This window comes from Sus scrofa, chromosome X, assembly GCF_054392235.1.
Source record: "Sus scrofa isolate SSC_HxYL_T2T_F1_AM1 chromosome X, Sscrofa_HxYL_maternal_Yorkshire_Landrace_v2.0, whole genome shotgun sequence".
Lineage (NCBI taxonomy): Eukaryota > Metazoa > Chordata > Mammalia > Artiodactyla > Suidae > Sus > Sus scrofa.
The window spans coordinates 70,227,983-70,245,461 of NC_139401.1; the positions used below are offsets into that span (position 1 = coordinate 70,227,983).

The 17,479-nt window shown below is 36.2% G+C and overlaps 1 protein-coding gene and 1 pseudogene across 2 annotated transcripts in view; one reads left to right on the forward strand and one right to left on the reverse strand.

Annotated features, from left to right (window-relative positions):
* The window catches only part of ABCB7 (ATP binding cassette subfamily B member 7), a 126,511-nt gene that overhangs the window by 23,620 nt on the left and 85,412 nt on the right, over positions 1-17,479 (reverse strand). For both annotated transcript variants that reach the window (XM_021080712.2, XM_001928719.6), the window contains exon 5: positions 1,033-1,165. In XM_021080712.2, the coding sequence (XP_020936371.1) occupies positions 1,033-1,165 (133 nt within the window). The remainder of the gene's footprint in view (positions 1-1,032; positions 1,166-17,479) is intronic.
* On the forward strand, positions 1,956-2,234 carry LOC146394660 (small ubiquitin-related modifier 1 pseudogene; annotated as a pseudogene).

Consider the following 17,479-nt stretch of genomic DNA (forward strand, 5'->3'; position numbering starts at 1 on the left):
ACTATGAACCCTGAGGTTGTGGGTTCGATCTCTGGCCTTGCTCAGTGGGTTAAGGATCTAGCATTGCTGTGAGCTGTGGTGTAGGTCACAGAAGTGGCTCGGATCTGGTGTTGCTGTGGCTGTGGCTGTGGCGTAGGCCGGTGGCTACAGCTCCGATTGGACCCCTAGCCTGGGAACCTCCATATGCCATGGGTGTGGCCCTAAAAAGCAAAATATATACATATAAAATTGAGATCCAAAAAAACCCAAGTGCTTTGATTAAAACATGTCTCAACTCAGGTCTAGGTCTCATAAAGTATCCTTTCTACTGAATGGGGACACAAAGCATCATATTCTTTACAAACTGTAGACTTGTGCCATGGATACTGAATATGATTTAATAAAACATTAATACATATTTATCATTATTTAGCCTATTATTTCCTATTTAACAGCTAACAACAACAGCAAGGAAATAACTAGTCTTACTTAAAAGATACCTTATAAGAAACCTAACTCTTAAAGTGGTTATTATGGAGTTCCCATCGTGGCTCAGTGGTTAACAAACCCGACTAGGATCCACGAGGATGCGGGTTTGATACCTGGTCTCACTCAGTGGGTTAAGGATCCGGCATTGCCGTGAACTGTGGTGTAGGTCGCAGATGCAGCTTGGATCCCAAGTTGCTATGGCTGTGGCACAGGCCGGCAGCTGTAGCTCCTATTGGAACCCTAGCCTGGGAACCTCCATATGCCTCAGGTGTGGCCCTAAAAAGCAAAAAAAAATAAAAAATAAAAAAATAAAGCGCTTATGAATTTACTGTCTTATTTCATGTTACTGTTTTCTAGAACTCAGAAAATGAGACTGTTATTAAGGAACTTTTGGAAAGTATATCATAGAAAGAATTTTTTAAAACTACCTATCAAAAAACTCATATAAATCAAACATCTAAAATACTCAGTTGTATCTGTGGTGAAAAGGTCATACACTCAAATATGATGAAAACCTCTTGAAGAAAGTCAACACCTGTAGACAGATTAAAGAATCACACATACAGCCAATCAGAACTGCCGTTGCCATGGTTGCAACTGTATTTGGTGCATCACTCAGGTTCAGCATGTTTCCCGACATCTGGTTGAGGCTGTCTACAGCGTATTTAAACATGAAGGGAACCACAATATTCATGGCCTAAAAACATAAAAGCAGCAGTTACCCATCATATGCAAGTTATTTATATAAGTATAAATAATTACCTTAAATTAGTACTTACGGGAATATTTATATAGTAACCATTTTCTAGTACTGGAATGATATCCCCAGCTTACAAAATCTTTGGCAGTGGGAGAGCTGTCATTTCAGGATTTGTATTTCACACTGCCTGCCATGTTAATATTCATTCACAAGCTATGTACATTAGTCAAATGCCCTTCCTCCTTGAAATCACCCCTGATCAACCACTTAAAAATACTTTTGTCATTATCTAAAATCCTACAGAGCTCATGGCATTTACAGCAAACTGCCTTATATATTTTTCTTTCCTCCTAGATCATTGAAGGTCTGTATTATATTCTTCTTTTTGTCCCACTCACGTTGACAATGCTTTGTATACAGCAGTTATTCAATAAATATATGTAAAATGACTTGTTCACCAAAATAATAGTAACACTGAAATTATATTTATATGTAAATATGTTCATAATGGATTAAAAGCAAAAATGATCTCAAAAACAGATAAATTGCCAAGTATCTGCGGCTGATTCATCATTTTTGGGGGGGAAAAAACACCAACAGATCTATGTGTGCCAGAAAAAAATTCCTTTGTCCCAATACCATATAAAACAAAACCAGAGGCATAGTGGAAATTCCTCCAGCTGTGGTGTTGTGCTGTGGGGAAAAGAGATGGATTTGTAAACCCTGGAGCAAAATTCTGCCTACCCAAGGCTGCTGCTGTGCGGAGACCCCGAGTGAAGCCATCACCATGTCTCACCAGGATGCGAAACTTTCAAGTGAGGACTTGGGGTAAGAAGGAAAGAGACTACATTAAACTCAAAGTGACTGGACAAGAAAACAAGGAGATTGTGAAAATGACGACACATCTCAAGAAATTCAAAGAATCATACTGTCAAAGACAGGGAGTTCCAATGAATTCAGTTTTCTCTTTAAAGGTCAGAGAACTGCTGATAATCACACTTCAAAAGAACTGGGAATGGAGGAAGAAGATGTCATTGAAGTTTATCAGCAACAAACAGGGGGTTGATCAATGGTGTAGATATTCTTTTTTATTTTTTAAAAATAGTTCTTTTGTACTATGGCGCTGAAAACAATTGAAAACTGGTACCCCATCCCTTTAAAACATCTGGTAATTTAAATTCTAATTTCACTATTCATTATTGTTTGTGTTCACTATGCTGATTTTTGGTGATCAAATCTTAGCTCCCTTCACATTGTCCTCTCCTCTTTAAAAATTACATGTGTGCAATGTACACAGAAAGGTCACCTTTTCCAGTACTGTGCATTTGCAGGCTTGTGATATATAAGAACAACTGATCTGAGTGTTCGTAATGACTTTGCAACTGACCCTGAAGTTCTAGCATGTGATTGCTTCACTCCTGGACTATGGCTTTCAGTGGGAGATGGAAGTTTTTCAGAGAATTGAACTGTGGAAAAGTGACCTTGCCTTAACTTGAAGCTACTTTTAAAATCTGAGGGTCTGGATGAAAAGAGGATTATCAACTAGAGTCAAGATAATAGAGATGGTGAGAATAATGACTAACTCCAAAGACGGATTCACTGAATAGAAAGCATTTTAAGATGAAAGAAAAACCTTCTCAGAAGATTCCAGAAAAGTGATAATTTTCATTACCAGTTAAAGTTATTTATGTAGAAATGTACACAACAGAACAGCGCTCTTTTTTATTTTATTTGTACTTTCTGGCCAGGGTATGGGTTTTAAATGGACATTGTCTATACCAGCTTCATTAAAACAAAATATATGTAAAAAACACACAAACAAAACAATGAACACCAAACTTAAGCTTTCAAAAACCAACCATGAGAATACACCAAAAAATATGTTAGGAGTATAATGCTTTCACATACTCAAGACAAATCAACCACTCACATTTCACATTTTCTGCATAGTATCAAAAACACAAATAATCATTTAGGAATAGGAAGCTGATAAGACTGCCAAAGTTTTCTTTGAATAAATTAAATTCACATATATTAATAATATGTGAAAACAATTCTATAAGGCTTAACAACAACAACAAAATCCTGAAATCCCAGTTCTTGTTAATGTTCCATTATTATGCCATTCATCTTTGTTAAACATAAAAAAATTATTGTCAACAGACCTTGGTTTAGCTACAACTAACAGGAGCTATGTAAATCTCACTAATCAAGATTTCAAATTAAGATATACAAGTGTCTTAGCAACCAAGCAGGTACTAGTTTAATATTCAATATCATTAAGATACATAACAGATGTTGGAATACTTTTAAGAATGTTCTATGGAAGAAATTGCTTAAAACTTTTAAGATTCATAACATTCCAAATTTCAAGTAGTCCTAATTTCTCAATTCCAATTCCTATGTAAGCATATATTCTCAGGCTTTTGCCTCTACTTGAAATGGTCTCCCTGCTTGACTGACCTCTCCATTTCTCTATTCTTCAAAACCACTTTGAATCTCATTCCCATCATGATGCCTTCTCTGAAACCTGCACCCCTTTTGACACTTTCTATTTTCCAATTCCTTTTTTTTATAGTCTAAATCTCAGTTTTTATAATTTTTACTGTATATTTAACATTCTCTTTGTCTCCAGGTGCATGTGTATGGATAACTCAGTTGGAAACTTTTTGTAGCAAAACAAATATTTGTGAACAAGAGCTATGAGTCAGATATGGTGCTGGGTACCTTTCACAAAGGTATGAAATTTCACAATTCTATGAAATGGACATTACCGCTATAATTAAGAAAACTCAGGTTCTATGAGGTTTGATGACTTGTCTGGTAAGCAGCAGAGCTGGAATTAAAATTTAGAAAAACTCCCAGTATACCATAGCCACAGCAGCAGCTTTTAAGGCAGGAACTGTTTATTCTATTACTTTTGCACCCTAAATGGATGCTATCAAATGAAGTATTTAAACCAGCCACAGTTGAAAAGTATGACACAAGTAATTAAATAAACTTGAACAGATTCCAGGTTTTTCATAGAATAAGGCCAAATACCCTTACTTGCATTCCAATACACTTCTTGAATGGGAGAAAAAGTGATAGAGCTAGCATGCAATTCTCACAACTCTTTGCATGAGTGATTTGGGACTGAAACTAATGTATCACCAAAAAAATTGTGCAATTTAATTTTTTTCTAAATGTGTTTGGGCTTGGTCAAATTAAGGGACATCCCTATAAGTACGTAAAGAATGTAAATGTGTTTTTACTGGCAGGAAAAAGGCAGTTAGCATAGTGCTAAGAACATAGCAGTAACTGTTGATTACTGTCAGTTTTCCCATAAAGTAATTTTTAAAAGAAAAGGAAATATAGATATTTATATTAGCATACACACATAGGTTCCATTGACCTTGTGATATTTTGGGGATGGGGGATAGTAAATATTGGTTTCACTAATATTCTGATTTCAGCAGAACTAGACTTAAACCATCTCAGATAAATTTAAAAAAAACTTTTTATTTTGAAATAATTATAAGCTGACAGAAAGTTGCAAAAGTAGTACAAAGAGACTCATAACCCTTCACCCAGCATCTCCTTATGATGATACCTTATATAGCTGTAATTCAATATTAAAACCAAAAATGTACATTGGCATATCACTGTTAAAACGGGCTACAGAATGCATTGTTTACATCATTTTTAAACATGTATTCATGTGTATATGGTTTGTATGTGTCATCTGTACGATTCTATGCAATTTTATCCGATGTTCAGATCACCACAATCAAGATACATAAATATTCCATCACCACAAAAGAACTCCTTTGTACTACCTCTTTATATTCCTTCCCATCCCACCTTGTCTCACCCTAACCCCATCCCCTAGCAACCACTAATCTGTTTTTTTATCTATATAGTTTAGTCAATTAGAGAATATTATATACAAGGAATCATAGAGTATGTAAACTTTTTAAATTGGCTTTTTTTTTTTCAGCCAGCATAATGCCCTTGAGGTTTGCTGACGATGATGCATGTATCAAAAACTCGTCTCTTTTTATTGTTGAGTACTATTCCATGGATATACCAGAATTTATTCAACCACTCATCCCTGAAGGAAAATTTGGCTGTTTCTACTTTGGGACTATTATAAAGATGTTATGAATATTTCCACACAGGTGGTCTTAAGTTTTCATTTCTCTGGGGTAAATGACCAAGAGTGTAATTGCTAAGTCATGAGGTAAACCTACTCTGAACTTTTAAGAAACTGTCATACTCTTTCATAGTAGCTATACCACTTTATATTCCCACCAGTTAAATACAAGTGATCGGGTTCCTCTGCATCCTCACCAACATTTAGTATCATCAGTAATTTTTCTATTTTGAAACTATTTTAATAGGTATATATTGATATCTCATGTGGTTGTAATTTGTGTTTCCCTAAGAGCAATGATGTTGTGCTTGTCTTTTAATGTACTTATTTGCCATCCATATATCTCTCTGGTGAAATATCTGTATCTTTTGTACATTTTATATTTAGATTGCTTTTTTGCTGTTGAATTTTATATTCTAGATATAGGCCTTTGTTGGTATGTGATTTGCAAATATTTTCTCCCAATCCATAGCTTGTCTTTCATCCAACTGAGGAGCCTGAACTCCTATAGTACCTAGAAGTCATGAGGAGTCCCCTTCCCTAGGAATCAATGGAGGCAAAGGTAAGAAGCTGGACTTTCATCCCCACCTGCAACACCTCATCCCCAGTGAAGCAGTGCCACAGGAGGACTGCTAAACTAAAGATTTAATAAGATCCAGAGTTTCATAACATAATACCCAAATGCTCATGTTTCAATAAAAGATTGCTCATCATTCCAAGAATTACTAAGATATCATCTTGAATAAGAAAATACAATAAACAAACACAAATGTCAGAACTATATGACATGAATTTCTGAGCAGCCATTATAAAAGTGCTTCAAGGAATATTTATGATCAAGCTTAAATCAACAAAAAATAGAATGTCTCAGTAAATAAATAAAGAACATAAAAGACGCAAGTGAAAAATCTGAAACTGAAAAATATCTAAGTTAAAAAAAAAAAAAAAACCTAAACTGAATGGAGAGAACCAGGGAAAGAATCCATAAACTTGAAGATAGAACAACAGAAATTACTGAATATGAACAACAGAGAGAAAACAGACTTAAAAAAAAAGTAAACAAAAAAGGACAGAGTGAACTTCTTTGCAAAAGAGATACTGACTCACAGACTTTGAAAAACTTATGGTTTCCAAAGGAGACAGTTCAGGGGGTAGGGGGATGTGCTGGGGATGTGAGGTGGGATGGAAATCCTATAAAATTGGCTTGTGATGATCATTGTACAACTATAAATGTAATAAATTCATTGAGTAAAAAAAAAAAAAAAGTAAACAAGACTCAAGAACTTATGGGACCATAATGAAAGATATATCCTTCCTCTTCAGAGTCTCAGAACAATAGGAGAAAAAGCGTGAGACTGGAAAAATACTCAACAAATAAAAAATCCTATAATTTGGCAAAGATAAACCCAAGAATTCAAGAAGCTAAGCAATCCCAGATAGGGATAAACCTAGAAAAATCATAATTGAATTTCTGAAAACTAAAGACAAAGAAAAAACCTTAAAAGAGCTAGACACAAACAATACATTAAGTATAAGGGAAAAACAATTTGAACACAGCAAATTTCCAGGGAGGTCAGCAGGAAGTGGCACAACATTTTTCAAAAGATGAAAGAAAAGAATTGTTAACCTAAAATCCTATAACCAGCAAAATTGGCCTTTAGAAATGAAGGGAATATCAAGACACTCTCAGATTAAAGAAAACCAAAAAAATTGCTAAAGGAAATTCTTCATATGCATGGGAAAGAGAAACAGAATTAATCATGGAACATTAGGCATGAAGCAAAAGCAACAGAAATGATAAGTATCTATACAAATATAATAGCATATTATTTTTTGTGTGTGCCTTTTTAGGGCTACACCCACGGCATATGGAGTTTCCCTGGCTAAGCGTCAAACTGGAGCTGTAGTTGCTGGCCTATACCACAGCCACAGCAACAACAGATCCAAGTTGCATCTGTGACCTACACCATAGCTCACAGCAATGCCGGATCCTTAACCTGCTGAGCAAGGCCAGGGATCAAACCTGTGTCCTCATGGTTAGTAGTCAGATTCTTTTCCACTGAGACACGACAGGAACTTCTAATAGCATATTCTTCTCTTAAATTCTTTAAAATATGTTTGATGGTTAAAAGCAAAAGTAAATCATTGACCAATGGGGTTTTCAATATATGTAGATATAATACATAAGATAACTTGTAAACATAAAGGGGGAAGGTAAAGGGGCTTAAAGGTTAGTAAGATTTTTACATTCTACTTGAAGTGATAAAATATTGATTCTAAGTACATTGTGAAGAGCATAAATACTGTAATCCCTAGAGCAACAAATAAAAAATTATACAAAGAGACAGGCCAAAAAGTACAACAGGTAAATTAAAATGGGATGGTAAAATCTGTTTAAATAATACCATAGATGGCAGGAAAGGTGAAACAAAGCAACAACATAAAGAGGCAACTAGTTGGGAAAACAAATAATAAAATGATAGACCAAACTCCAAATATATTGATAATAATCAATACAATTATCAATATATTATAATGAGCAATATAAATGAACACTTATTAATGCATCATATACAATCAATGAACACCTGGAAATAAAATTTTTAAAAATTTACAACACACCACTTCACAAAAAGATCTCCTTAAGTATACATCTAACCTTCAGCACTACTGACATTCTGGGTTAGATAATTCTTTCTTATATGGGAGACACTGAGATAATTCTTTCTTATGGGAGAGGTTATTCTGTGCACTTTAGGATGTTCAGCAGTGTCTCTAACCCCTACCAACCACAAGCTAGTAGCACCTCCCAACTTAGCACAATTGTGACCAACAAAAATGTCTCCAGGCACTGCCAAATGTCCCCTGAGGGGCAAAATCACCCCTGATTGGGAACCACTGATCTAATCAAATATGTACAGTGTCTGTAGGCTAAAGCTACAAATGCAAATGAAATAAATCAAAGAATGATAAATGAAGTAATACGGTCACATGAGTTCAACAACTATAATACTCATCATAGTAGGAATGTCAATTCTCCCCAAATTGGTCTAGAGATTTAATAAAAATCCATTTAAAAATCCTACCTGAGGAGTTCCTGCTGTGGCGCAGCAGAAACAAATGTGACTAGTATCCATGAGGATGCAGGTTCAATCTCTAGCCTCACTCAGTGGGTTAAGGATCTGGTGTTGCTGTGAGCTGTGGTTTAGGTCACATACATGGCTCGGATTCTTCATTACTGCGGCTGTGGTGTAGGCTGGCAGCTACAGCTCTGATTCAACCCTTACCTAGCCTGGGAAACTCTACATGCTGTGGGTGTGGCCCCAAAAAGCAAAAACAAACAAACAAAATCCCCATGTCCTAATATCCAAAACCTGTGAAGATGATACCTTACATGACAAAATGGACTTTGCGGTTGTAATTATGCTAAAGAACATGAGCTAGGGAGAGTATCCTGGATTATCTGGGTGGATTGACTATAATTAAAAGGGACCTTATAAGAGAGAGGGAAGCAAGAGGGTCAAAGCAAAGAAATGAGATGTGACTATAGAAGCCGAGAGTCAAAGTCAAGAAGATTAAAGATGCTGCTGACTTTAAGATGGAGGAGGGGACCCCAAACCAAAAAAAACACAGATGACCTCTAGAAGCTGGAAAAGGCAAAGATATTAATCCTCCCCCAAGAACCTCTGGAGGGAGCACAGTCTTGTCAAATGTCTTTATTTTGATATTTTTGATACTTATTTTGATACTTTTGGACTTCTAAAAATAATAATTTTGTATTGGTTAAGCTATTAAAGTTTATGATAAGCAGTTACAGTGGCAATAGGAAACAAAGAAAATTCAATTGGGAGAGGAAAGTCTTCATGTAGGAGTAAGTGGATAAAACAGTGAACCTTCACTTAAACTGGATATAATAATTAATTCAAAATGGACCACAGATCTAAATGCAAAAGGTAAAAATGTAACTTTTAGAAGAAAACATAGGAGTAAATCTTAACTTTGAATTAGGTAAACAGTTCATAAACATAATAACCAAAGTATAATCCATAAAGAAAAAAAATGATAAACTGAAAGCTAGCAAAACAGAAACTTTTTGTTTCCACTCTGGAAAACAATTTGGCAGTTTATAAATCTTACAGAGTTAAAAATACACTTACCATGACCCAGCAATTCCACTCTTAGATATTTACCATAGAGAAAATTTAGCTTCACACAAAAACCTGTAGTTGAGTGTTTATAGCAACTCTAGGTATAACTGCCAAAGGGTAAAGAGAAACCAAATGTCCATCAGTGGACAAATGGATAAATAAACTCTAGTACATCCATACTACTGAATATTGCTTTTTAACAAAAAAGAATGAACTGATAGACTCAACAACTTGGATGAATGACAAAGGCATTATGTTGAATGAGAGAAGCCAGCTCAAAAGGTTATATGTTATATGATTCGACTTATATGGTATTCTCAAAATGAAAAAATTATACTGAAAACTGTAGAGGACAAATAAGTGAGATCTAGCAGCGAGGGATTTGGAGAAGGTGCATCAACAAAGTGGTTACACAAAGGAGATTTTTGGGGTGATGGTAATTTTCTGTGCTATTCTGTGGCAGTAATTATATCAATATACACATGTGTTAAAAATCACAAAACTATGTATCAAAAAGAGTGAACTTTTATTGCATGTGTATTAAAAATAAAGCCAATGTCTCAGATCACAACATACCTAGCTCCCCTAATGTCTGGAAATGTCTAAAAATAAAGCTAGATGATAGTGATTTCAATAAAAAGTGACTCAATATGAAGTTTCATTCCCATTTTACTTTCTAAAAATTGAGAAACTGGTTATTTTTCCTAGATTAGAATTATGTGACAAATGGTATGTTTCATCTAAAATTTAAGTACAGGAGAAATAAAGGGATTTATTCTTACAAAACTTTTTTCTTTCCTAGAAGAAAAAGTTTAGATCACATATATAAATAATCTGCTAAACTCTTGAATATTCACAGAAACTGGCATATCATTTAATTTTAACATGCAAATGTACAATTTAGAACACTGAGTAAAGAACAGAGTTAAAGAAAAAGTAAAATCACCATAAAAAACAGTCAAGGTATGTATTATCTATATGATGCCAAAATACAGTCAGTTAGCTGAGGGTCTCCAACTCCAGATTTTGAAATGACTTTTCCCTTCCTGGTCATGAAAGTATTGTCCATCTTATCTGAGGAACCCAATGCTTCCAAAACTTTTAATACCTAAATTTATCAATAATTAATTGAAAAGTTAGTTTTTTTACAGCAGTCTCTGATAATCAAGGTTCTGTAACTAGTGCTGCCAAGAAGTGTTCAATATATATGAAGAGGCAAAAGGAAATTTTGTTTCTCTCCTTACCTCTCTGGTCCCTAAAAGATCAGAAGCAGAGAAAGGAAGAACAAGAGCACTAAAGGGATATCTGATTATCAAGGCAAACAAGAGACTATAAAAGTGGATAAAGTACTTTGACAATCTGTAAAGACCATCTCTTCCAGAAAACAGAGATAGAGGGCACATTCCCTAATTCATTCTATGAGCCTAGCATTACCCTAATACCAAAACTAAGAAAGACATTACAAGAAAGGAAAAATACAGACCACTATCTCTCATGAACACAGAGAAAAAAATTCTCAGCAAATCAAATTCAATAATGTATAAAAATAGTTATATGATATGACCAAGTGGGATTTATTCCGGGTATGCATGGCTGGTCCAACACTGAAAATTAATTAATGTAATTTATCACATCAACAGGCTAAAGAAAAAATAGCATACTTTATCAATAAATGGAAAAAAATGCACTGGAAAAACTCCAATACCTATTCATGATTAAAAAAACTAAGCAAACTGGAAATAGAGGACTTCCCCAGTTTGATTAAGAACATCTACAAAAACCCTCTAGCTATCAACATACTTAATGATGAGAAATTAGATGCTTTTACCCCTATGATTGGGAAGCAGGTAAAAACATCCTCTCTTATTGCTCCTGTTCAAAATGTCCTGGAGTCCTTAGCTAATGCAATAAGATAAGAAAAGGAAATAAGAGGTATACATATTGGAAAGAAATAAAACCATCTTTGTAGATAATATGATAATATATGTAGAAAATCCAAGAATCAATTAAAAAAACCTCCTGAAACTAATAAGCAACTTGGGCAAGGTTGCAGGATACATGGCTAACATACAAAAGCCATACCTCCAATGAACAATATACAATTTGAAATTTAAAAGATAACATCATTTAAATTAGTACCAAAAAAGAAATAATTAGGTGTAAATCTAACAAAATGTGTACAAGATCTACATGAGGAAAACTATAAAACTTTGATGAAAGAAACCAAAAGAACTAAATGAATAGAGATATTCCATGTTCATGGATAGGACAACTCAATACTGTCAAGATATCAGTTCTTCCCAAACTTGATCTATATATTCAATGCAGTTCCAATCAAAATCATAGCTAGTAATTTGATAGATAGGAACAAACTGATTCTAAATTTTATATAGAAAAGCAAAGGACCCAGAATATCCAACATAATATTGAAGAAGAAAAAATGTCAAAGGGCTAACAATATCTGACATCAAGACTTACCCTAAAGCTATAGTATTCGAAACACATGGTATGAGAAAAAGAATAGGGTAGAAGAATCAAGATGGCAGAGGAGTAAGATGAAGTGCTAATCATCTCCCACAAACATCAAAAAAACACATCTACATGTAGAACAATTCACACAGAACACCTACTGAACACTGGCTGAAGAACTCAAACCTCCAAAAGGGCAAGAAACCCTCCACATAACTGGGTAGAACAAAAGAAAAAGAGAGGGGGGGAGGGAGAGAGAGAGAGAGAGAGAGAAAGAGAGAGAGAGAGAGAGAAGGGGAATCAGGACAGGACTAGCATTCCTGTGAGGGAAGCTGCAAAAGAGAAAAGAAACTCACTACCCTGGGAAGCCACCTAAGTGCTGGGGAGATCAGCTGAGATGAAGGGACCTCAAAGATGCTGAGAAAACTGTAGCAGCGGGACTGAGGAGGGAAGAGCAGAGTGAGAGCCACACAGATCATCTGCACCACCACCCCAGACACCACAGCCTGACATGCTCAGGTGGGGGATGGGCACTGAAACTCAGGCTCCAGAGGTCAGTTCTGGGGAGAGGACAAGGGTTGGCTGTGTGGAGACAGCCTGAGGGGCTAGGGCATGGTGTGCCACAGGCTGGGGAGCACAACAATGCCACAGCCAAGGGAACTTGGGAGGAAGTCTGTGCCTCCAGGAGAAGCAAGCCACCATTGTTAGGGAGGGCAAGAGGAGAAGGGGGGAACTGCAATAGAAATATCTTGCCCTGTGCATATGCTGCTTCTCAGAGGGTAGGGCACCTCTTGCACAGGCTACAGGTGGCGAGAGGCCACTTGTTCGTGCTATGGGAGACCAGGTGCCTCTTATGCAGACTACATGTGGCCAGGCACCTCTTGTGAGGACTAAAGGCAGCAGGAAGCTAAGAGAGATGCGGCTCTGCTTGCATGACCTACAGGTGGCAGGGACAAACCACAGCAGTCATCTCAGAAACCAAAGGGATGAGACATGGCCTGTCACCACTAGGAGTCTGTAAACAGGCTCCATATGCTGCCCCAATCACCTCAGAGGTCAGCAAAAAAGAGGGCACTGCAACTGAGCACCCCCCATTGTTGCTCTCACTTCCCTAGGAACACACCTGCCATGCTGCTGCCACTGTCAAATGCTCCAGGCAGTGCCCACACATGCTTGATCACTGTCACTTCCCAAGACTGCAACTAGGAGCAGTCTGTGCAGCACCTCCTGCATGGGCTAAGTGGGACAGGGTGCTTCTTGCCTGGTTTACAGGTGGCAGAGGCAAACCACTGCAGTTATCACTGAGTCCAGAGGTGGGCACAGCCCGCCACCACGGCCCGCCATGGAGGGGTCCATGAACAGGCAGCACTTGCACCCCAGTCACCTCAGAGGGCACCACAGAGGAGGGCATTCCAACCAAACACCACCTGTGGTAGCTTTCATGCCCCTGGGAATGCACACATCCTGCTGTGGCCACTGCCAAAAGCTCTGGGTACCGCCTAAATCTGCCTGAGGCTTATTACCACATCCTAGGACCCTGCAAGTAGGAGTAGCCTATGCCACCTTCCTGTAGGTCCTTGCTACTGTCAAGAGCCAAGCAACTAGGCACTTACTATTAGCCCTACCCTTTGCTGCCTTTTCCCTGGAAACACACTCAGCACCCTAGGGATGACAGCCTGCTCACATCCAAGAAAAAGATAGCAAATATCCAAACTCCCATCCCAAAAAATGAATAGTAGCCCCCCATAAAATACAAAGGGGAGCTCTTGCATAGAAATAGCCCCCAAAGACTACAGTGTGATTTCCCTAAACTCACAGAAAAAGAAAAAAAAATAAAAGACATGAAGAAGCTCAGGAACAATTCCCAGTTAAAAGAAGAGAATTCACCTGAAGCAGCAAACAATGAAACAAACCTCTAGAGTCTAAAAGACTCTGAGTTCAAAAGGGAGATAGTGAAAATACTGAAGGATTTAAGGATGAATATGAAGGAATTGAGAGTGGATATAAACAGTAATGCAAATTCCTTTAGAAAGGAACTAGAAAATAGGAGGAGCCAAGAAAAATTAGAAAATTCATTTGCAGAGACACAAACTGAGTTAAAGGCACTAAAGAGAAGAATGAACAATGCAGAAAAATGAATCGGTGACTTGGAAGATAGAATCATGGAAATCACCCAATCAGGACAGCAGACAGAAAACCAAATGAAAAATCTCAAAAGCAATATAAGAGACCAATGGGATAATATAAAGTGGGCCAATCTACACATAATAGGAATTCCAAGAGGAGAAGAAAAAGGTTATTGAAAACATTCCTGAAGAAATTATGGCTGAAAACTTTCCAAATCTAAAGAAAACAGATATAAAGAAACAGGAAGCACAGAGGGCACCAAACAAGTTGAACCCAAACAGGCCCACACCAAGACGTAATAAAAATGGCAAAAGTTAAAGAGAGGATTTTAAAGGCAGCAAGAGAAACACAAAGTGTTAACTATAAGGGAACCTCCATAAGGCTAACAGCTGAATTCTCTATAGAAACACTGCAGACCAGAAGAGAATGGCACGATATAAGAAATATTGAAAGGGCTTCCCTAAATAAAAAAGTAAGAAGAAATAGGATGGAGGAAATCACAATTGGAAAGCAATAATTTAAATAAGCCAGTACACAGATCTAAAAACTATTGTATAAGTGACAATAAAGACAAGGGACAGCAAAATGACAAACATGAAGATGTTAAAAAAAAAGGACCTAAAAATTATAGAATGTGGGGAAGGAGAGTAAGAAAATCTAGACTTTTTTAAAATAATGTGTTTGAGCCTATAAGACTATTAGGCTAAAACAAGGAGATACAGGAAGGGGTTAACATACTTAAAAACCAGTGTAACCACAAATTAAAAACAAACATCACATTCACAAAAACTAAACAGAAAAGTACACAAGCATAAAATACATGGAAATCATCTAACCAAAAAAAAGAACGAAACAAAGGTAAAACACAGAATCAACTGGAAAACAAGGTTGAAAATGGCAATAAATACATATTTATCAATAATTACCTTAAATGTCAATGGACTGAATGCTCCAGTCAAAAGACACAGAGTGGCAGATTGGATAAAAAAGCAACAGGCTATAACATGCTGCCTACAAGAAACTCACCTTAGGGCAAAGGACACATACGGACTGAAAGTGAGGGGATGGGAAAAGATATTTCATGCCAATGGACAGGACAGGAAAGCAGGAGTTGCAATACTCATATCAGACAAAACAGACTTTAAAATGAAGGCCATAAAGAAAGACAAAGGACACTATTTAATGATAAAAGGACCCATTCAAGAAGAGGATATTACACTCGTCAATACATATGCCCCTAATATAGGAGCACCCAGCTACATACAACACATACTAACAGATATAAAAGGAGAAACTGATGGGAATACAGTAATCGTAGGAGACTTTAACACACCACTCATATCAATGGGTAGATCCTCTATACAGAAAATCAATAAGGCAATAGAGACCCTAAATGACACTATAAAAAAGTTAGACTTAACTGACATCTTAGTACATTACATCCAAAAAGATCAGAATACACATTCTTTTCAAGTACACCTTGAACATTCTCAAAGATTGAGCACATACTGGGGCACAAAACTAACCTCAACAAATTTAAGAGTATAGAAAATATTTCAGGTAGCTTATCTTCTCTGACCACAATGACATGAAACTAGAAATCAACCACAGGAAACAAAATAAGCAAAAAATCAATATATGGAGACTATACAACATGCTACTAAAAACCCAATGGGTCAATGAGGAAATCAAAAAAGAAATTAAAAATACCTTGAAACAAATGATAATGAAGACACAACCATTCAAAATCTATGGGATGCTGCAAAAGCAATTCTTAGAGGGAAGTTCATAACAATACAGACCTTCCTCAAAAAAGATGAAACATGTCAAATCGATAATCCACCACCTACATGAATGAGAAAAAGAAGAACAAACAAAACCTAAAGTCAGCAGAAGGAAGGAAATCATATAGATCAAAGAGAAAATCAATAAAATAAGAGTTTCGAAAAACAATAAAAAAAATCAATAAAACCAAGAGCTGGTTCTTTCAAAGGGTAAACAAAACTGAAAGGGTACACATGACAAAAAAACCTCTGGCCAGACTTACCAAGAGGAGAGGAAAAAAAAAAAAACACAAATAAACAAAATAAGAAATGAAAATGGAGAAATCACAAGGGATACTACAAAAATACAAAAAAAAAACCCATAAGAGAATACTATGAATAATTGTGTGTCAACAAATTTGACAACCTAGAAGAAATGAACAACTTTCTAGAAACATTCAGCCAGCCAAACGTGAAACAAGAAGAAACGGATCAACTGAACAGATGGATCACTAGAAAGGAAATTGAGTAGATAATAAAAACACTCCCTACAAACAAAAATCTAGGACCAGATGGCTTCACAGGCAAATTCTACCAAACATACACGAGGAAATTATACCCATTCTTCCTAAACTTTTCTGAACGGCTGAAGAAGAAACACTCCTAAAGACAGTCTATGAATTCATGATCACCCTAATACCAAAACCAGACAAAGAAACTACCAAGAAAGAAATTTATATGCCAATATCTTTGATGAATACAGATGCAAAAATTCTCAACAAATTTTTAGCCAACCTGAATCTAAGAACATATGAAAAAGATCATACACCATGACCAAGTAGGATTCATCCCAGGATCACAAGGATGGTTCAACACACATAAATCAATCAACATCATATACCACATTAACAAAAGTAAAAAAACCACATGATCATCTCAATAGATGAAAAAAGCATCTGACAAAGACCAACATCCATTCGTGATAAAAACTCTTACTAAAGTGGGTATAGAGGGAAAATACCTTAACATAATAAAACTCATTTATGACGAACCCACAGCAAATATAATACTCAAAGCAGAAGAGCCGAAAGCTTTCCTGCTAAAATCTGAAAGAAGACATGGATGCCCAATCACCACTTTTATTCAACATACTATTGGAAGTCCTAGTCACAGCAATGAGGCAAACAAAAGAAATAAAAGCTACCAAAACTGGAAGAGACGAGGTAAAATTGTCACTGTATGAGATGATATGATACTCTATATAGAAAACCCGAAGGATTCCACAAAAGAACTACTCGAACTGATCAAGGAATTCAGAAAAGTAGCAGGATACAGGATTAACATTCAGAAATCACTTGCATTTCTGTATACTAACAACGAAATACTACAAAAGCAATATAAAAATTTAATACCTTTTACTATCACACTCCCCAAAAATTAAATACCTAGGAATAAATCTGACCAAGGAGGTCAAAGACATATACGCTGAGAACCATAACACATTAATCAAGGAAATTAAAGAGGATTCAAAGAAATGGAACGACACTCCATGCTCCTGGGTTGGAAAAATTAATATTGTAAAAATGACCATACTACCCAAAGCAATCTACAGATTCTACGCAATCCCTATCAAATTGCCCATGACATTTTTCACAGAACTCTAACAAAC